Below are 21,089 nucleotides of genomic sequence, written 5' to 3'. Positions count from 1 at the left end.
GACTACTGAGAGCGCAGGCATCTTTAAAAGCACCCTTTTATTATATTGCTATTAAAAAGGAAAAAGGAAATTATTTCTCCAACCCGAGCACGATAGGAGCACTCGTTATCACCTCCCGACCTACGCACTTCAGGGAAGGGCCGACAGCTCTCGTTGCTCGCTTCCCTGCGGCGTTTATTTTGCATAAGGGCGAGGGAGGAGAAGGAGGAGAAAGAGGGGACGGGAGGAAGGCTGGGAACCCGCTGCCCGGCCGGAGGAGGGGGTGGGCAGGGGTGGGCAGGTGCCCGCAGGTGGATTCATTGCCCGTCCCCTTTCAGCCGCTCCCCCGCCGCCTGGCTCCTCCCCAACCTTCCGCTGCTGCCGGCCCGCCGTGCCGCGTCTGCTCCGCGCTACGCTCCAGGTAAGCGCGGTGCTCCTCGCCCGCGGGGCCGGGCGTCTGGGAGGGCTTCAGCCAAGCCGGGGCTTGGCTTTTGGGGTGAGGAGGGTTCCGATGTGACATCCCCATCGTGCCGGGGTGAGGGGCAGCGACGGCTTCTCCTGAGGAGGGATATGCCGCGAGGCAGAATGCGGCGGGATAAGGCGGCTGTTCCGAGGTGCCAGAGCGTTGTCGCTCCTATGCAGGATAAACCAAAGCAGCCTCAAGTTCTGGGACCTCTTCGTTGTGTTGCTGCTCTGTGGTTTTTTGTTTTGCAAAAGTGCCAGTTTCTGGCTACAGGTGTCATAGTTTGCCTAGTCAAATTTTGGAAGGTTGTCTCTGTTGGTAGAGTGCCTTCCTACAGGAATCATATAATATTTTTAGATGTTACTGGGAAATTCTTTCCCGGAGGGCGGTGAGGTGCTGGCACAGCTGCCCAGAGAAGCTGTGGTGCCCCATCCCTGGAGGAGCTCAAGGCCAGGTTGGATGAGGCACTGGGCAGCCTGAGCTGGTGGGGGACAGCCCTGCCCACGGCAGGGGTTGGGGTGGCTGGGCTGTGAGGTCTCTTCCAACCCAAACCATTCTGTGATTCTGTATCATTGAGGCTTCCAGGCCAGAGCTTGGAGTGCTGCACTCACCCCCCTGCACGCTCCTTCCGGCGGTCCCATTGAAGCTCACACCTCTCCGCACCTCGGGTTTCACCGCAGGTTTGCAGGGCCGAGTGTGGGTCGGTGAACTTGACAGACTGCTCTCACACTGAGCCCTTGTCCTGGGTGTCCCCGTTTGCCCTGAGTAAAGTTACACTCACGCCTTCAGCGCATTACAAAGAGCCAAAGGAAGCGGCTTTGCTTACTGGGACTGGGCTGCTTCGAGCGAGGCAGCGGAATGTGAGGGGTGAGACGACACTGTTTGGGGCATTGGTCAGTGAAATGGTCAAGGTTCAGCTGCTGCTACTCAGCTGTGGCTGTGCTGCTGCGTTAGTGCTCATCACATGTTATGAACACATGCGTCCTCAATGCAGTCTCTGGTAATGAGGGCTTCAGTGTGGTGAATCCAGTCCCCTAGCAGGAGCTGGCTTTTCTTCGTCTGATGGTGACAGAGCACTGGAACAGGCTGCCCAGAGGGCTGTGGAGTCTCCTTCTTTGGAGATATTCAAGACTTGTCTGGACGCTTTCCTGTGCAGCCTGCTGTAGGGAACCCACTTTAGCAGGGGTTTGGATTCAGTGATCTCCAGAGATCTCTTCCAAATCTCACAATTCTGTCATCTGCCACAGACCCTTTGGTTCACAGCTTCTCACTGAGCTGAGTCCTGAGAATGGAAAAGTCCTGATGGAAAGCTGCTGACCTGGGCAAACACCTAAATAAGTCAGTTTCGTTAGCGTTGCTACTTTTTATTTATTTTTCAGCAGTGTGGCTATCTCTTGCTAACTGTGTCTGCAATTTGGATATGGCAAACAAGCGTTCTTGCAAGCTTCCCTGGCCCTGAATCCCCAGCAAAGTCTCATTGCTGCAGGCTGAGACCTGCATTGTGCTACTTGAAGTTGAGCTTGTTTGTTTCTCTGTGGAGGGAAGTGAGCAGAATCATAGGATGTCAGGGATTGGAAGGGACCTCAAAAGATCATCTAGTCCAATCCCCTGCTAGAGTGGAAACACCTAGATTGGATCACCCAGGAATGCATCCAGGTGGGTTTTGAATGTCTCCAGAGAAGGAGAACCCACAAGCTCTCTGGGCAGCCTGTAGTACTGAGGAAGAATGCATCCAAATGCCAGGCAGACAGTTGCTGCGTCCTTTAGCAGCAAAGTGATTTGTGTGTGAGGTTCTGGGTGCTGTGGACACTAATCTCAGCTACAACTAATAACTGACCAAGCTCTGCCATCCCAGCAAATCTGATTGTTTGGACTCTTGCCCTCTCTTGTTTTGGAAACAGCTTTTTATAGGGTCATAACTCTTCTGCTGCTCAGTTAGACAACACCTTTTCTGCTTCTTTTCCCACCCCACCATTCCTAACTTTTATTTTTATTTTCTATATACAATCATCTATGTATTTGTAATAGGCAGAGTTTCACGATAACACTTTTTCAGGGCGTCACTCACAGTATGAGAGCTGCATCCCTTAACTGCTTAGAATGAGACTGCTATGCTCTGAGCTTTATCTTGTGTAAGTGGAATGAATCTCGGTTTTCTGACCTTGGAAATACTGTTGTATTGTGGACTTTGTTTGAGTTCCCGGTAGTGCTTATCAAGAGGTACTGTTTTTTAACACCTGTTGATAAGTAGTTCTACGGTTTAATGATATTTATAGGAGCTAATCTGGAATAGCTCCAAAATGATTTCTTAAGAAATGTAGGAATGCCAAGGTTCAATTGTGGCAAAGTAAATGTGTTTCATGTAAATATTTGCATAGTCTTACATAGTTCTCTGCAAGGCTGTAGTATCACTGAATATCCTCTGTCAGAAGGGACCTGCAAGGATCACAGAGTGCAACTCTGGGCTCTATATAGCACCATTCAAAATCAGGCCTTATGTCTGAGTGTGGTGTCCAGATGACTGTTTTCTTTTTTCTTGTCCAGGAAGCAAAGGTAGAAACTGCACAGTATGTGGAAAGATCTTGTAAGTGAACTTGGAATTGTTTCTTCGCTTGTTTGTTCCCTACCCCTTACTGTTACTGTTGGCTTCCTGTATCCACTGAAACTTCTTGGATGACGTGAAGCAGTTGGATATAAACACATAACAGTATGCTTCATTTGTAACGTTGTCAATAAAAGGCATAACATGTTGACTTGTTAAGGTTGAGCTTTGCACTGGGATCACTCCATTGCCATTTTAATGGGTATGCTGTATTTCTTTATCTGGATAACAAGGACGAATGTTTATTGCTTATGACTTGGTATCAGTGTTCGTCACTGCTTTTTATGGATCATTTGGATGCTGTTATGCTTCCTCCTTTTAAAAGCAGATCTTTTCTCTATGCTTTTCATTTTTATTTGTTCTTTCTTCTCCCTTTTTCCTTGTTTGCATGCATTTGCTCTAATGCATGTATAGCTATCAAGAATGAGTTTTGAATTTTGTAGCTTGTTTTTTTTTTTTTTTCAGTTGATGATACCTATAATAGAGCTAGGCAAACAGCTATTAACATTTCTTGTTGAGGAAATGGCATTAGATATGTAGTGAAATAACATAGAAATATAGCAGGCATACTCTTGTCTTTATACATCTCTGCTTCGGTAGCTAACTTTCTGGATTTGACATTTGGACTAGATGATCTTAGAGGTTTTTTCCAACCTTAATGGTTCTGTTATTTATGGTGTTGTATTAGGATACTTGAAGATGTCATTCCATCCTGTTGACATACTTGTCCAAGCATGGAAACAACTTATGGCTATCTCTTTATGAATGCTTGCAGAAACTAATGTAGCTTGTGGTGTTTGTAGAGCACTGCTCCTAATTAACATGTTTAGAGCATGGTACTGCTCCTAATTAACAGTTAGAGCATGATATGTAATAAGGAAGTAACGTTTTCACATCTTGCATGAAAAACCTATCAAATCGTAACTTTGTTTTACATATGCAAAGTTAATTTGCATAAATTTACTGAAAAACTTTTCTAAAGAAGTATTGGATTGAATTTGTCTGGGGTCAATCTAGTATTTTCAATTTTTTCTATCCTGATATCTTTTATTGGAAAAAAACCCTACATTTTATGTGTATGTATGTGTGTATATATATATATATTTTTTTTTTCAACCCGACTTAACCATGACAGGACTATAATGATAAAGCTCCTAAGGCACATGTGAAAAGAGACTGTGGTATTTTGAGTATTAGCTGCCTGCTGCAAGGCAGTGTATTCATCAGTATGCCATGTCAGCGATGGCTGTACATCTTGTACATATGATTGTCTATCACTAGAAATTATGGCATTATTTCTTTACTTTCAGAGTTCTGAAAGAAAAGCAAAACTTTTTGGTTTTTGGAACTTTTGTGATACAGGTGTCCAAATGCTCATTCTGTTCAACATTGGAACAGACTGAAGGTTTTGAAATTCAAGGGTTTGATTGCATGTGAATGATGGTTCCTTTTCAATCCTTGGCTATACTTTTCCCAAAGTTGGAAGGTGCACGGCATGTTGACCTGCAAGGCACTGCCTCAGTGGACTCTGTTGTTCAAGGCTTTGCCCTCCTATGCCCTGTCTCTTGTTCTTTCAAGTTGCTGCAGAAATGAGCTCCATCTCTGTTTCCTTGCGTAAGGGTCCCTGTTAACTCCCCCATCCCCTCTCTCCCTGAAGGACTTCTGAGGCTTATTCAAATGGTAACTTGCCATTATAGCTTGTCACATGTTTATGGATGAGGAATGACTGGAAGGGGAAGGAAAGGATAGTTCTGTGTTCTGACTAAACTTTGCCTCATCAACATAGCTTTATAACACTTTTTATGTGTAATGTATTTAAATATCACGCATGAGACAAAAGTACTGGTCTGAGATAACACACCCATCCCTTATAGCTCTGTCATTGTTGGGACGGGGACTATTTCACAGGTCAGTTTGTTTTTCCATGGCCTAGCTTCCTTATCTGTGAATCTGCTGCAGTACCCTTGGTTATTTGTAAAACATCCTGAACTACCTTAGTGATCCATGTTTAAGAAGACTAAATTGTACTGTTATTGGATGTTACCCATTGGGTTGTTTTTTTTTTTTTTGGCTTTGAAGTGTGTACAATTTAATAGGAGTCCAGTGGTTTTCATTTTAATTTCTTTTTAACTTCCTAGAAAATAATTTCATGGAAATATGTATATGGTCATGTCTTATCTTGCCTATGTTTTGTGGTGTGATAATCAAAATTCTGTTATTAATCTGTTGCATGGGAAACAGATTCACAAGAACTGAGTTGGGAGTGGTAGTTATAGTCGAGGTAGGAAAAAAAATCTCTGTTGCTTAGTTATTTAAAAAAAAAAAAAAAAGAGTGAGGAAGCCTGTCACCTGCTAACTGGCAAAGAATTTCAAATTGTACTATAGAAAATATTTGGAGCTTTTTTTTTTATTTAAAAATTGTGATTCCTGTTGGCTTGCCTCAAAATCACATAATATTCTCTTCTGTCTTTATCGCTAAACTTCTGTACCTTTTTTCCCCCTTCTTTTTCAGGCAACAAGGAACAGCAATATCTTCCTGCAAAGTGTTACTTGTTCTATAAGTTTGGGCAGAACTGAGTTTACCCAACGCTACTATGAAGTGACCAAGAATGGATGCAACATAAAACAGAAGTCATGCAGACTTAGTCACCAGTCTTGATGAACTACTTACTGTAAGTAAGAATAAGTCTTGTTTTCTCTTGTCTGCCATGCAAACAAGAGTTCAACAGAGTGCTATTCTATTTATTTCTTACTGGTAGTACTAATAGATAAATACCATGAACAGCCATCCTAAGCTGTTGTGAACTTGGCGTGCTCTTTTGTGCTAAGCTGCTCTTGAAATTCACTTCAGAGATGTTTGCAGTTTGGTTCTGGGTGAGGTAATGATCTAGGTGCAGGCTCTAAAAGAACTTCTTGCCTCAGGCTGAGTTGTGCTGTGTCTTTATGCAACTGCTGCCTCCAGCAGTGGCCTTCAACAGGGGCCGTTCTGTGCCCATGCGCAGGGCTTGCTTGGGCTGGAAAGCTGGAGAACTGTTTTGCTCAGCATGTGACTGAGCCCCTTTCTCTGCTTTTTCTCATGTAGACTAACATTATGAGAAGTCTCTGTAAATCTAATCATTTATTAAAATGATTGCTTGTGGTGGTGTGTAGCCTTCTGTGTTGGAAATATGGCAGCAAACATTGTCGCATGTCTTGTGTATCTGCTAATTGTTGGTTTTACCCAGCGTTAATGTTTAACTTTAAAATAAACTGCTATATGCTTGAAACATTGGATGCAGCTCTAACATTTGCATTGCTTTGGCTTGCTGTTTCCCCACCGTGCTTCTTTCCCCATTTTTGGTGTGGTGGCCACAACACACAACCAACACGGAAGAGAGTGAAAATGGCATAGTTTGCAGGGCTACCGGATGTAGTAGTATTAAATGAATCCATTGAATTTGTATTTCCTGATGCTTTGTTTGCATTCTTGTTTCCGTGTCACGAGCTTTGATGATACATGAGTAAGTGCCGAGAGGGATGGGAGGAGCAGCCGGGTGCCGACAGCGGGTGGAGGCTGCCAGGCTGCTGGACATTGCCCCTCCTGTAGCAGGAGTGGGCACCGCTGCCATCCTCTGGGTTTGCGTGGTGCTCCTGTGGATGAATGACTGCCACTGTGTGATCCACTGGGTTGTATTGAGAGGTTATCAAGCTCCAGTTTCAAGCTGTACCTTCATTTACGCTCTCTCTCAAAAGACTTCCATATTCCTTTTTCCCCCTGTTTTGGCATTTTTCTAAAGTTTTAACTGATGAGAGAGGTGGAGTAAGCTTTTTGGTTATAACCATTTCCATTATGACCACTCTTTGTTTTTTTTTATAGGTTCAGGCTTTACGTCTAAACACTTGAATTGTTTCAGTACTGCTGACAAAGGAAAGATGACCTCTACTGTAGTAAGTGAACAAAATATTCCTTTCTGAATTTTTGCTTTCATGAGGTTGTGTTTCTTTACAACTATTAGAATGCTGAGGGATGTGCTGGTTAGTAAGTCTTTAAAGAGGTGGATAGAAGGAATTGTCATGATTTCTGCATAAAGGGAAAGACACATGGCAAGACAGGTGTAAGAGGCTTGAATTAATTAGCATTTCAAGTGCTCAGATATTGCTGGGATTAGGTTTATGCTTTTAAACCGTATGCTTGAGAGAGATTGGAATGGCTTCTGATTCATACGTCTCTTGCAGGATAAGTATTCTGCAACCTGTTGTAGGCCAGGGTGTTTTGGAAATAGCTCAGGTGTGCCTTGCATTGCCATGGAACAAAATGGCAAGTAAGCCTTTTTCTTAAACCTGGACAGCTGAGCATGTAAGGGCTGTTAGTTATCAACATTTTTTTTGATGATGGTATTGCCTGAACCTTGCTCCTTATTTGTACTGATGTTCAAGTGAAATGACTAGTGCAGCTACCTGGTAGGCTGGGTTTAAGAATCCTTTTAAGGTTGAATTATTTTGGATCTGAAAACTGATCTTTTAACATGCCTTCAGGGCTTACTCTGTTGCTATTTTTATTATTCAGAGTGTGAGGTATTGGGCACATGATATAAATCTCTTTCTCCATGTAAATCGGTATGGTGGACACTTGCTTTAGCTAGAATTTGGTAGGACAAGGAGGAATGGTTTTAAGCTAAGACAAGGGAGGTTTAGGTTAGATATTAGAAGGAAGTTTTTCACTCAGAAGGTGGTGAGACACTGGGACAGGTTGCCCAGAGAGGTTGTGGATGCCCCATCCCTGGAGGCTTTCAAGGCCAGGCTGGATGTGGCTCTGGGCAGCCTGGTCTGGTGGTTGACGACCCTGCACATAGCAGGGGGTTGAAACTAGATGGACATTGTGGTCCTTTTCAACCCAGGTCATTCTATGATTCCTTCTCTAGTAGAGTTCTGCATGAAGGTGGCATCTCAAATTTACTTTGTTCTAATTGCAGTCTTGCTTTTTTTTTTTTTCTTTTTTCTCATAACGTTATCATTCAGAATCCACCACCTTACTATGAAAATCATGGCTTCCAGACAGAAAACTACTATTCTGCCAGGCCACAAGTAGGTGCTAACCCATATCCACAGTACTTTTCTACAAATGTTCCATCAGTGCCAACCTATATCCCAAGAGTTTCAACCCATCAGTCAAGCATTCCAGTAGCACCTTCATCCAGTTCGTCCAGGACGTGTTCATCAAGTAAGATTCATTGGCATTTCTTCCAGATGTTAAGTTAGACTTAATGTCTTCCAGAGTAAGATAAGAAATAAAAGTAGTCTTTACTTCAAATTCCTGTATTGAGGGAATCTGTGAGGACTGCCTCCTCTCCATGTATGAGGAAGTGATGGCAGGCTGGGGTGCTGTTGTAACAGGAACCTGAACAATTTGGAGGAAGGGTGGTGAAATGAGAAATGTTTGATGAGCAAACAGCACTGATTTTTAAATTCAGTAAATACACATAGCACTTGCGACCATGCTGAAAATTACCTTATTTGTGAACCTAATTTCTCATTTTTTATTTATACTTTCATTTCAGGTATAAAGAAAATTATAATAATTATAGTATCCATTTTAATAGTCATCGGTTGTGCAATTGCTGCTTTCTTGATCTGGTATTTTGGTAAGAATTATTCTTTTTGTTGTTGTTTTGGAAAAAAAAAAAAGATGTAGTGATCTTTTAAAGTTATAAATATAGATTCTTGTCTTTCATTTTATGCTGAAATAAGGGCAAGGAAGTCTTTGTTACCTGTTTCATAAGAGATAAACTAATGTGGCTTTTTTAAAAAAAGGCTTTAACTGTGGGATGTTTGTTTGTTTTTTAATAGTGCTACTATTGCTTTCTTTTCATTTTGTCAAATGAATATAGTTTTGAAATCAAGTGATGTCATCAGTTTTTTTGACTCCTCTGGAACAGCTGGCTTTTCTGGAAAGCTACAATCTGTCTGGGAAAAGCTGAGGCAGTACTACTCTACGTTGTAGTAGTTACACTAAAGAGTAGCTCGACATCTTAAAAGGGTTTGTGTTTTGGTGGATAGCTGGCATGTGATTGTGGGCAACTGATCCTACAGTACATTTAACTTGGGAAATTACTACTATATATCAACACTAAAATGAAAGTGTATTCTAAATTCTAATTTGGCTTAGCTTCAAAGAAAGAAAGGAGACGAAGTAAATTCATATGCCTTTACTGCTAAAGTTAAGGTAAATGATCAAGACGTATTTTTACTTCGGTAATATGGGACCATACTTCAAGCTGAACTAATTCGCCTATGTTTGTTTGCTTTTGTGAGGCTTTTGATGCAAGTGGGCTAAAGTTATGTGTGCCCAGTCCAGGTAACCACCGTAAGCTGGAACACAGGTGACATGTTGAACTTGGACGTCATCTCCAACCGGAATGACTGAGCACTGAAGCTGGGTTACAGCAGTTATGTTCGGCTTACCCAAGCCGATTTTGTGATAACTTAATTTCCCTTTCAATTGAATAATTTTTCTAAGAAAATTGAAGAACAATTTGCTATGTTGTTCGGAACCTCTCTGTTCGTATGGGAAAGGAAAGGAAAGCAGAAGGTAGTTCATTTAAAATTATTAGGCAGTCACTTTGTGTTCTTAGTTGTTTTTTTTTTTTAACTCGATTTATGCAGGGTGAATGTAATCTTCTTTTAAGCAGGACTGAAAACAACAAGGTGTGACTAATTTATTCTTTCTTCTCTGCTTTGTTGGTGTGAAGTTGACTCCTTTTAGAAAACTTAGTTTTTTTATTTGGGGGAGGCAATGGGCAAAATTCAGTCAGCTGCATCAATGAGTTAAGCTGACGAGTGATGTGAAGGACAGAGCAATAAATCTTTGATTGTGTTAGGCAAGGTTTCCTCCCAGCTCTGAGTTTAAGAGTTTGCTGTGCTTTGCTCTATCAAACTGACATGCTCCTTAAGGTGAGAGCTGGCGGTGATTGCTTGAGGCTAAGCTGATGTTCAGTCTGATGACTGTTGCTCTCCCCTTTCAGTCGAGAATCGTTGTCTTGGATCCTTAATAGAGTGTGGATCTTCAGGAGTGTGCATTTCTCCCTCATCGTGGTGTGATGGAACAACTGACTGCCCAAATGGGGAGGATGAAAACCGGTGTGGTGAGTACTAGCAGTCAAGGCAGGGTACCTCCAGCCAGCAAGAGTTCTTGAACAAATTCCCTCATCTAAAGCTTGCCAAGTTACCATAGGGCCAACTTAGGCTCAGCTGTATCTCTAAAATGGCTTGGGATGTTTGAATACATCAAATCCTATTCTGGATCTTCAGTCAGTTTCCAGTTGATTGAAAAGCTGAAGCAAAATGACTGGCTCAGAGTTGAGTTTGCTTGAGTTTTAATATTTTAAAAACTGTTTCTCTTTTTATTTGAATTTGGTTTGTGCAAACTTGAGTATGACATTGGCTCTGGAATTAACTGTTACTGTAGAACTTCAGGTGATAGTATAGATCTTTTTCCGCATATTTCACCTTCCTTGTTCTCCCAATACTTATTTTCAGCTTCACATCTGCTTTGTGTAAGAAAGCTTGGTCTGATTAGTGTTTTTCCAACTCAAGAGCTGACAAGAAAAGCAGTGGTGGAAAGCTTAAATTGTAAGGTGAAAGTGTAATCTGTTTGCCCATTCCAAAGGTCTGGCATTTTGATGTAGCACCTGTGTTGTGCTTACGCTGTTTGTGAACTCCTGTTCTGTACGTGCTTTGTGCAATATTAGCTTTTACTGGCATGTGCTCTAACAGCTGTTCCTCTCCATTTAGTTGAATAATGAGTTTTTGGAGAAGCTTGTTCAGTCTGCTCTTTAACTTGAACTATTTTGCAGTCAATTCTTTTGCAGATAAATACACAATGGGGCATAGAAGATTGCTCATTGTTATGTTTTTGCTCTATAGCATTTGTCTGAAGCAATTTGGCATATTAACATATAACAGAAATAGATTATGTCAAGTCATATTTTATTTACGTGTAATACATGTTGTGTAGGTAAAAAATGAAAAATTGAGTATTGCAGTCTTCTGCAGTGTTAGAATATGAAAGAGTTTTGAGAATAAGAACTGAAATAATGAACACTATATTGCATACTTTCCCTTAAAATTTCAAGAACTTTTAAATTGCCTTATGCAAAAGAACTAAATCTTTGTAGTATTTCTGTCTACTTGAATATTTATTCACAATTTGAATAGATGGCAGCATTAAATTAGCACCAGCTTCTGCATACAAATATCATGGGTGGCAGAAGCTTTAAACAGAGCAGTAACACAGCGTGCATGGTGTTCTTATGTTTTTGGGATTTGTTCTTTTCTTCCTTTTCTGGCAGTTAGACTTTATGGACCAAACTTCATCCTGGAAGTTTATTCACCTGTCAGCCAAACCTGGTACCCTGTTTGTCAAGATGACTGGACTGATGATTTTGGAAAGATTGCATGTCAAGACATGGGCTACAGTGTGTAAGTCTGACCTTCATCAGTCTTTGCAAATACATGGAAAAGATACTATTTCCATCTTGCAGTTTTAAAGAATACAAATCAGAAACAAAAAGCAGTTAGTGATCTAGCTTTGTTGAACTCAAGCGGATCTAATTTAACAGTGATACGTGTTACAGAATCAAAATGGAAGGTTCCTCTGACAGGTGATGTGTGTCTGGCATGCATGCAGTAGTTACTCCGTGGGGTCACTTGTATGTAAACATTCACTCATAGTAATCCTCCAAAGCTTGCTTCACTGTACCAGATTGTTAGAACTGCCCAGTAACATCCATTCTGGCTTAATTTGTCATCAGTATTACATGGAAAGCCTTGTGCTCCTGAAGACACACATAACAGATGCTTGTGTGGAAGATCAGCACAAATGTTTGTGGCAAGAATGCTGTCCATGTTCTCCATGCGTAATGTTGTAGCCTGAATTCTTTTGCAGTTGAAATACTTTATGTTGCCTGTCTCTGATGTGGCAAATGATGTCTTCCAGTGTGTAATGTAATGAGGGCAATTAGTTGCCCAGGCAGATCTGGCACGTGCACAGGTTGCCTGCAGCACTTGTAATTAAATACTCTGAACCAGCAATAACCAAAGTTAGTTCCCAGACAGTAAGTCTACCCAGCGGCAGTGTTGCAGGGTTGTTCCTCAGCTGGGAAGCCCTGCAGAGCAGCAGCACTTACTACCCCTGCAGCTGTCCCATAGAAATGTGGCTGCTAGAACTTATTAGACTTGAACTTTACTATGTATGTAGAGATGCAAAGGCATCTCTTCATCATGCCTTGTTTCATGAAGATTGGTATCATGTACACATAACAGATAACAATATTATTTTAATCTACTAATTAACTGTCTGATGGGAAACTGAGCTTGAAAGATTTCTTTAAGAATCACTTTCTGGCACTTGTACTGCACCATTGGGTTCTTTCTGTGCTTAATGCAAAAAGAAATATTTTAGAATTGCTTGTGTCAGAAACCGTGGCTTGGCATTATTTATTGTCATCTGTTTGAAAACCAAAACTGCTGGTTTTCTTTCTTATTTACGATCTTTCTGTTTCACAGAGATACATATTACTATAGTCAAGGAGTAGCAGCTGATATCGCCATTAAAAGCTTTATGAAGCTAAACGCAAGTGCGGGGAATACAGACTTGTACAAAAGGCTGCAAAGCAGGTATCGTTGCTTAATACAAACTAATTTCTTTTTATCAAGAAATTCTTTTTATCTATTTAGCTGTTGTAGGAGATGTAGCCTGTCTAACAATAAAAGGAAAGAGACCTTGTTTTCAGTCTGCTTGCAGCAGCTGCTCTTCTCTGTATTTAAAAACACTTCTCCATCCTTCCACTCTTCTTTTAAAAGTGTTGATGCCCTATCGTGTTCCTCTGTGCTATTTGGAAGGTTGACATGTCAAAGTTGCATTAAACAAGTCTGAAGCCTCTTATTCCCAAACCTGTAGATTGCTATACCTGAAAAGTTATCGTCTTACTCCCTTGTTGTTCAAATTCTTCTATGACTTTTTCATAAATGAATTCAATTTTCTCTTATGCTGTTCTTTATCTTGCTCCTCAATAGGCTTACAAGCCTTATGTGCTGCCTGGCTGTACTGTGGTCTGCAGTCTTCCACGTGACTGCATGAAACGGTGAAGGCCAGATGGGTATTGGTAGGGTTGCTGGAGAGAGTGAAGAAAGGAGGGAAGCCTCAGCAGGAAGATGAGCATGGAGGCAGGGCATATAGCTGAAATGGGTAGGAAGCAGCTGGAGGATGAGCTCTGCCCATTGTCTGCTTCGCTGGGTGTCCTAAAGCCTGTTTGCTCTTTTCTATTTCTATTGCAGTGATTACTGTGCATCAGGAAATGTGGTTTCTCTACGCTGCATAGGTAAGTGTACGTTTCCCAGACTTCTACTTGTTGATGCCTTGAAGTGCTCTGTCCATAAATCCTTTTGAATCTGCATGAATGATTGTTTGATGGGAACCATGATTAAATTCTGTACCCAGGATTCAGACTGTAAGGAGCAGAATGGAAGAGGAGAAAGGGGGATGTTAGGTCCCCAGCTCTCTCTTTCTTGTTACATGTTCCTTTAAACAACTTGCCCCATGGTGAGCTCTGTGATCACTGCTGTGCGATGTGGAGGGAAGTCTTTAGTGCACCGTCTGACACATGGCCATTGGGTGGTCATCACTGTTCCTCACCACAGTGAGGTGACCTCTGGGTGTTGCCTGTCCTGTTGCACAGTGGTGTGTGTCTGTGCGGCTCACCAAAGACACTCAAAGTTCAGGGGTGTAACAAACAACCCTCTCACAGTTCACTTCTGAAGTGATGAACTGTGAGCCACAGCTACCAATGAGGAGGGCAATGTGCAGGATTGGAGCCTTGGTCCACCCTGTCCCCATGAGTCTGAGCACCGTAGAGCAGTGGCTGGGCTGTGGCATGAATTCACAGCAGTGCAGTGGATGTGTCCATGCTCCCTTTCTATTGAGCTTTAGTGAAGCTTGGGATGAAGAAACCACCTTTGAAACCAGCTCTCTCTAATGCATGCCTGTGTATGCTTGACTCCTCAGAGTGCGGCCTGTCCACTAAAAGCACAGCCATCATGAGCAGGATTGTGGGTGGCAGCATGGCGACGCTGGGGCAGTGGCCATGGCAGGTGAGCCTCCATGTGCAGGGCACCCACATCTGTGGAGGCTCCATCATCACCCGTGAGTGGCTGGTGACAGCAGCCCACTGCGTGGAGGGGTGAGTGCCTTTATTTCCTCGTGTCTTCATGCCGCAGGGTAGTAAAGCCCAAGCCAGTATTAACCATAGATGTATGTATAACTATCTGGGGAACGCTTTGTGTAGGCTTCAACGAGAAGGAGAGCTGGTATTTTGTCAATTTTTAACTTGAAAGCAGAAAGTTAAAGGACAGTTAAGTGCATTTATGTTTAAAGGCAGCTGCTTTTATTGGAGGGAAAACCCAATGAGCAAAGACATTTTAACGGTTGGTTGAATCACAGTTTGAGGCTCAGCCAAGGGAAAATAACTTTGTCCTTAACCTTGAGAAAGGAATGTGAGCATTTAGTTCTATGTGAAGATCTTATCCCTCCTCTGCTTTCTAGTGTGTGCTCCATAATATACAAAAGTTCTAGGAGTGGTGAACCAAGGTGTAGCTGGGTTTTAAGATTCAGATTAAATTTTATTTTATTATATTTTATTTTATTGCAAAGTGGTTGTCAGTTCCAGGGGAGGGAGTTTTAACACATGTAGAAAGTCCTCTACAGAGCATGTGGGAATTGTTCTGGAGCACAGAGACTACTTAAATTACATCTAGTGAATATGCCTGATGTTAAAAATAAAAATAACAAAAACCAACCAAACAGCCACCTAGCATTTTCAAGATAAAGAAATTCCTTCACTAGATTGTTTTTGCTAATTCTGGTTTCTGCTGCCCTTCCATGTTTTGGATAGCAGAGTGATAACACTGACATATGAGACTTCAGAAATAACACCTTGATCCCTCAGTTGGTGAAATCAATAGAGGCTTCAGTGTTCCAGTCTCAGGCTATAATTTGCTGTGCTGAGTGACAAAGGGGATTGACAGTGATACTTAACTTACTTCAAATAATTTTGTACATTTATGAAACTGGAATCAAGCTCTCCTGAAGTTAGATGGCCTGTACTTTGTCTTTCAGGGGGAAAAAAACAAACAAACAAACAAAAAACAACTAAAAACCTTGCCAGTTTTTGTTAATACATTTGCATTACAGTAAAAATGATGCTGCTGAAGTTGACTGATGAAGGTAGGCTGGCCAAAATTAAAGAAGGCAAGAGTTACTGTTCGCTTTTGCCTTCAGAAGTGGCAGTCAAATACGTGTGCACTCTTAGTTATGGATAGTAAAGACAATTCTTGGAAGGTTGAGTACTGTGCTCAGTTCTGGGCTCCCTGGTACAAGAAAGATGGGGATCTCCTGGAGAGAGTCCAGCGGAGGGCCACCAAGATTATAAAGGATCTGGAGCATCTCCTGTATGAGAAAAGGCTGAGCAACCTGAGTCTGTTCAGCCTTGAGAAAAGAAGACTCAGAGGGGATCTGATTAATGTTTATAAGTATCTTAAGTGTGGAAGTCAAAAGGACATGGCCAACCTCTTTTCAGTGGTCTGTGGGGACAGGACAAGGGGAAATGGCCTTAAGCTGGAGCATAGGAAGTTTCAGACCAAAACGTGAAGGAACTTCTTCACAGTAAGGGTGATGGAGCACTGGAAGAGGCTGCCCAGAGAGCCTGTGGATTCTCCTTCTCTGGAGATATTCAAGACCCACCTGGATGCCTATCTGTGCAGCCTGAGATAGGGGGCCTGCTTTGCAGAGTGGCTGGTCTGGATGATCTCTGGAGGTCCCTTCCAGCCCCTACAATTCTGTGATTCTGGGGTTCTGTAGCTGAGTTTCTCTGCCAGCAAAGCAAACCTTCTAACACTTGTTTTTTTCTGTAGACAATTTTCTGACCCATACATCTGGACTGTTTATGCTGGGATTCTGAACCAGAATGAGATGCACTTGATGCCTGGATACAGAGTGCAAAAAATAATTTCCCATCCAAATTACGATACAGATTCTAAAGACAATGATGTTGCCCTTATGAAGTTAGAGACACCGCTGAGTTTTACTGGTATGTATTCTGCTCTTCTTAAGGGGAAAAAAAAAAAAAAAAAAAGCAGGGCTAGTGAGCATAACTCTTAAAACTTCCGAAGTTCATCAAGAAATCAAGAAGTCCTTGTGGGTACTTACAGGAAGAACAAAAGAGTATGAGTAGAGATACCTTAATGTGCCCAACCAATAAAAAAACCCCAATCCCCTAAAAACCAACCCAAGCCTCTGTTCCAAGCTCTTGATCAGATTCCTTGCTGTAAACTAAAAAGGGAGATTTAGGTCAGATATTAGGAGAACAGTGAGGCGCTAGCACAGCTGCCCAGAGAAGCTGTGGTGCCCCATCTCTGGAGGCACTCAGGGCCAGGTTGGATGGGGCCCTGGGCAGCCTGAGCTGGTGGGGGCAGCCCTGCCCATGGCAGGGGTTGGGGTGGCATTGGCTTTGAAGTCCCTTCCAACCCAAGCTGTTCTATGATTCCCCATGTTAGCAGATTGGTAACAGTTTTTTAATACATAAAACTGAAAAGGGATTTTCTTCAAAAGAGGGCATGCTTCTTTGTGAGCAAGCCATAGAAACTGAAATATAAAACATTACTTAAAGTACTTCATATATATATATATAGGTTCTGTGTGTAGGTGCTATACTTACAAGTCCTGAATTTCAGTGCATCAGCTTAGACCTACTAGAGGTAATCTGGAGGGACTCTTCTGCTGCTGAGTGTAGGGAGGTTGTCTGCTTGCTAAAATGTTTGTCTGGAATCTTTTATTTCACCCTTCTTGTATACAAGCATTGAATCCTACTTGCATTAGTGATTATTTTCAGCAGGATTTTGCAAACAGGATTAAGCTAGTTGTTGGAAGAGTTTCTTCTCGTCCTTGTTTACTGATCACACAAACTATTGTTAATTGTTGCAGGTAGCCAGGTTGCTGGTTGAATAGAGCTAGACACACTAACTGTGCTCAGCTTTGCAGTCAGAATGCAGTAGTCCTCTAGGAAGGAGCAACTGCTTAGCTTTTCACTGCTGCCTGTGTTGCAGGGTGTTGCTTAACTGCAATGAGGGTAAAGTACAGAGAAAAGAGCACAGCGTGTATGTATTTAAAGCAAATGCTGGTCATGCTGAGTAATGTCGTATCCACTTGTTTTGCATTATGCCTGGACATCCGGGGCTAGACTGTCACTGTATTTGCTTTGTAGATACTATACGGCCAGTTTGTCTGCCTAACCCGGGAATGATGTTCCAGCCTAATCAGCTGTGCTGGATATCTGGGTGGGGAGCAGAGTACCAAGGAGGTAAGCATGGTTCTGACACATTTGGGTCTTCTACACAGCCAATCCTCTTCAGACTAGAAAAATTTGTAGGAACTGAGAGCAAAAAAGGAGGCAATATCAGAAGGCTGAGAGAGCTGGGGCTGTGTAGCCTGGAGGAAAGAAGACTCCGGGGACACCTGAAAGCAGCCTTTCTGTATCCAAAGGGGAGGATACAAGAAGGAAGGGGACATGCTCTTCAGCATGGTCTGTTGTGACAGGACAAGGGAAAATGGTTTCAGACTAAGAGTGGAGATTTAGATTTGGATATAAGCAAGAAATTTTTTACAATCAGGGTGGTGGGGCGTTGGCAGGTTGCCCAGAGAGGTGGTGGATGTCCCATCCCTGAAGACATTCAAACTCAGGCAGGATGGGGCTCTGAGCAACCTGATGTAGCTGTAGATGTGCCTCTTCATTGCGTGGGGGGTTGCAATAGATGGCCTTTAAGGATCCCTTTTGTCTCAAACGATTCTATGATTATATGGAGTTTGTGGTCTGGGGGTAGGGACGGGGCTGTTGAATTTGGGATTTGCTGCCGCCTAGTGCTGGACCGCGAAACCGAGGATGACTTTTTCATTCATTGCTTTATTCACGTGCTTTTAATAGCCCTATGGCTAATATAGTTGGTTGGGCTTGTAGTAGGCAGGTCGTTATTGATTTACAGTACTTGATTTACAGTACGCTAACAGCAATGCAGAGTAAATATCCCCTAGGGAAGGAGTTTTAATGTCAGGGTATTTTCTGCTTGACGGATTTTGCATCTTAAGCGTCCATCCCTGAATTTCTCATAATTTTATTTTGATTTGAGTAATGCTAGCCACTGAAATTTGTAATAGGAATGTAACCTGATGCTTATTCTAATATTGTCTTTGTTTTTATGTGTTTTCATGCATGTTTCGATTTTAGGTAAAACAGCAAGTGACTTGAATTATGTCATGGTACCCTTAATAGAACGTTCTACATGTAATTCTGTCTATGTCTATGATGGCATGGTCTTGCCTACAATGGTCTGTGCTGGATATTTACAAGGAGGAATTGATTCTTGTCAGGTAACTATTTCTAATTAACATCTAAGAGTGATCTGGTTGATCGTTTTTTGTGCTCTTCTTAGTAGGGATTTTATCATCTGTTAATTCCAAACTAATTGACTAATATGTCTTTAGTTGGGCTTCTAGTTTATTTTGTGGCACGTCCTTTGAAAGGGAGAGCTTTTGTGTCATGCTCTGCATGGGGGCCAGTGCTGAGGTCTTGTTAAATATACTGAGAGGCTGAGGTAACCTTTATATGTGCTTCAAGGGTGTTTGGTTATCTCATACTTGAAAATGAACAAATGCTCTTTGTAATCACTATAATACTGTAGCATTATGCTTCTGAACAAGGAAGTCAGTGAAGTCTGTCTTGTTTAGTGCTTTGGGCAAACTATTTTCAATCCTATGGCGTATATAGTCTTCATTTAATACAGTAATTACCATAGTGTTTTGTTGTAGTTGCTCTCTTGCAATAGTGTTTAGCTCTTTCTTTTGAAATCCAACTCATATTCCAAGGGGGAATGGTTTTAAACTGCGACAGGGGAGGTTTAGGTTAGATGTTAGGAGGAAGTTTTTCACAGGGAGGGTGGTGACACACTGGAACAGGTTGCCCAAGGAGGCTGTGGATGCCCCATCCATGGAGGCATTCAAGGCCAGGCTGGATGTGGCTCTGGGCAGCCTGGTCTGGTGGTTGGTGACCCTGCAAATAGCAAGGGGGTTGAAACTAGGTGATCTTTGTGGTCCTTTTCAACCCAGGCCATTCTATGATTCACTGGTGGCCAGTCACTAACAATGCACCAATGTTTTGTGCAGGGTGACAGCGGAGGTCCTCTGGTAACAAACAAAAACTCGGTGTGGTGGTTGGTTGGAGATACCAGCTGGGGATCTGGCTGCGCTAGTCCCAACAGGCCTGGAGTTTATGGAAATATGACTGTGTTTACAGACTGGATTTATAAAAATATGCAGGTAAAATGTTTCTGTCTTTCTAAATGCCCCAAGTCTTGAAACTTGAATTTAATCATTTATGTCCTATGACTTAACTGACAATAGAATTATTCCATTGAGAAGCATCCAAGCAATTGATAAGATGGTCTGTCAGCACAGCTAGAGCCTTGTTCTTTATTTTTTGTTTTTTTTTTTTTTCTAAACAGGCCAACAGATGACAGCGCCATTTCTCATTCAGAGTTTCTGAGAACAAGAGAAAATGAAGCCATGGGTGCCTGGGATATTTATTCACTTTTACCAATGATTTTTCTCTCTGAATTTTTTTTTTTAATAACATGAAGGATTGCACACTGGATTATGTGCTGGCTACAGTGACTGGTTTTAGTCAGTGAGGGATTATCACAACAAGCACCTTTATTGATGGGGTGCCTGGCGGAAAGTTGTTCTGCTAACTGCTTGCTGAGATTTTTTTTTTTTTTAGCTGAGTAACTCTCACTTGGTAATCAGGTGCAGGTTTAAAATGGAAATTTTAATCACAATTTCAGATTTTTGTAGCAGGGTTCTGAGACAGTTGGTTTTGTAGGGTTTTAATTTAACTGTTAAGTAATGTGAATATTGAATCTCTGAGCTGCTGGTTGGCAATGTAAGAAGAAATGAATGTTTTTTTGGTATATATGAAGGGAAGTTTTCATGCACTACGGTAGTAGAGGCACAGGAAAAAAAAACAAACAAACTGTATATTCAGGTAGTTATAAATCCTCAGGATCATGACAGCCGTCATCTAACTCAGATTGCTCCAAGTAAGATCAGTCTGATCCTCTCAGTAATTAAAAGTGCTCTTCTGCCTTGAACTGCTGTGAATCCTGAAAGGGCAGGACCTGCCATCGCTCCCCATATAGGCGACAGAGAGGAACGCTCCAGAGCTGCAGCAGGAAGGAGGCAGCTGAGCATCCTGCCAGCAAGGTCCCCTGCCACGTGTATCCAGAGGATGTGATGCTGCTCCGTGGGGTGTGCTGCAGGCAGCAGACCTCTGGCTGCAGTGCCCATCTGGGGGCTGAGTGTTCTGGATGAGGAGACACAAGCCTGTGTTTCTGCCTAACCAGGTGAACTACCTCATTTATTAAATTTGGCTTTTAGTACTTTCAGCTCTCTTTTAGGTATCTGCATGATGTTTTTAGCAAAATACAATGAATATCAGAGTGCCACTTTGACTAAGATTTGGAAAATAATTTATAATCATAGGACAGAGGATCAAAAAGCCATAACAAGTCATTTTTATTAAGAAGGATAATTTTTTTGAAATAAATGACGCTTCTGGTCTTGTTGGTACTGAAATGCAATTATCTTGCATGGAAACATTGCACCAAATAAAAAAATATATTTTTTTTTACAAATAATTTTCCTTTGTTGTAGTTTGTTTGTTTGGGATGTCTTAGAAGCAGTTGCTAGATTCAGTGTCTGAAATCCTCTGAGAAGCTGATGCAAGAAAAAAAGAAGCGGGACAAAAAAAAAGCAAGAGGATTATCCAAAAGTTTTCTTTAACTCCAGAATTTCAGGTTTCTGCATAAACCCAGGGGAAAAGCTGGTGGCTGTTCAGGGATGCTGGATGTCTTCAGGGGAGAGAGCTGCCAAAATCACTTGGGTTTATGAGATGAGTTAAATGAGGA

At 42.0% G+C, this 21,089-nt stretch overlaps 1 protein-coding gene across 2 annotated transcripts; it reads left to right on the top strand.

The window, feature by feature from the left end:
* Positions 1-266: 266 nt before the first annotated feature.
* Positions 267-20,786, top strand: TMPRSS2 (transmembrane serine protease 2). Of its 2 annotated transcripts, none has more exons than XM_090122904.1 (15): positions 267-400; positions 5,565-5,716; positions 6,901-6,971; positions 8,043-8,244; positions 8,582-8,665; positions 10,046-10,165; positions 11,372-11,501; positions 12,588-12,698; positions 13,359-13,402; positions 14,086-14,260; positions 15,990-16,165; positions 17,339-17,434; positions 18,356-18,498; positions 19,291-19,443; positions 19,629-20,786. In XM_090122904.1, exons 3-15 carry the CDS (start codon positions 6,957-6,959, stop codon positions 19,638-19,640), a joined length of 1,461 nt encoding a protein of 486 aa, XP_089979030.1. In that variant the 5' UTR covers positions 267-400; positions 5,565-5,716; positions 6,901-6,956; the 3' UTR covers positions 19,641-20,786. The 2 variants fall into 2 exon arrangements, with proteins under 2 accessions (XP_089979030.1, XP_031468375.2); XM_031612515.2 differs by having other exon boundaries at positions 5,557-5,716.
* The last annotated feature ends 303 nt before the right edge of the window (positions 20,787-21,089 follow it).

This window comes from Phasianus colchicus, chromosome 1 (genome assembly GCF_987193195.1).
Source record: "Phasianus colchicus chromosome 1, bPhaCol1.hap1.1, whole genome shotgun sequence".
In the NCBI taxonomy this organism is placed as follows: Eukaryota; Metazoa; Chordata; class Aves; order Galliformes; family Phasianidae; genus Phasianus; species Phasianus colchicus.
This window is presented reverse-complemented; position numbering and strand designations above follow the sequence as displayed.

Coding starts and splice junctions, on each gene's coding strand:
- TMPRSS2 (XM_090122904.1), top strand. Junction 10,166..11,371: donor GGAGGATGAAAACCGGTGTG/GTGAGTACTAGC, acceptor CTTTTCTGGCAG/TTAGACTTTATGGACCAAAC. Junction 12,699..13,358: donor TACAAAAGGCTGCAAAGCAG/GTATCGTTGCTT, acceptor TTTCTATTGCAG/TGATTACTGTGCATCAGGAA.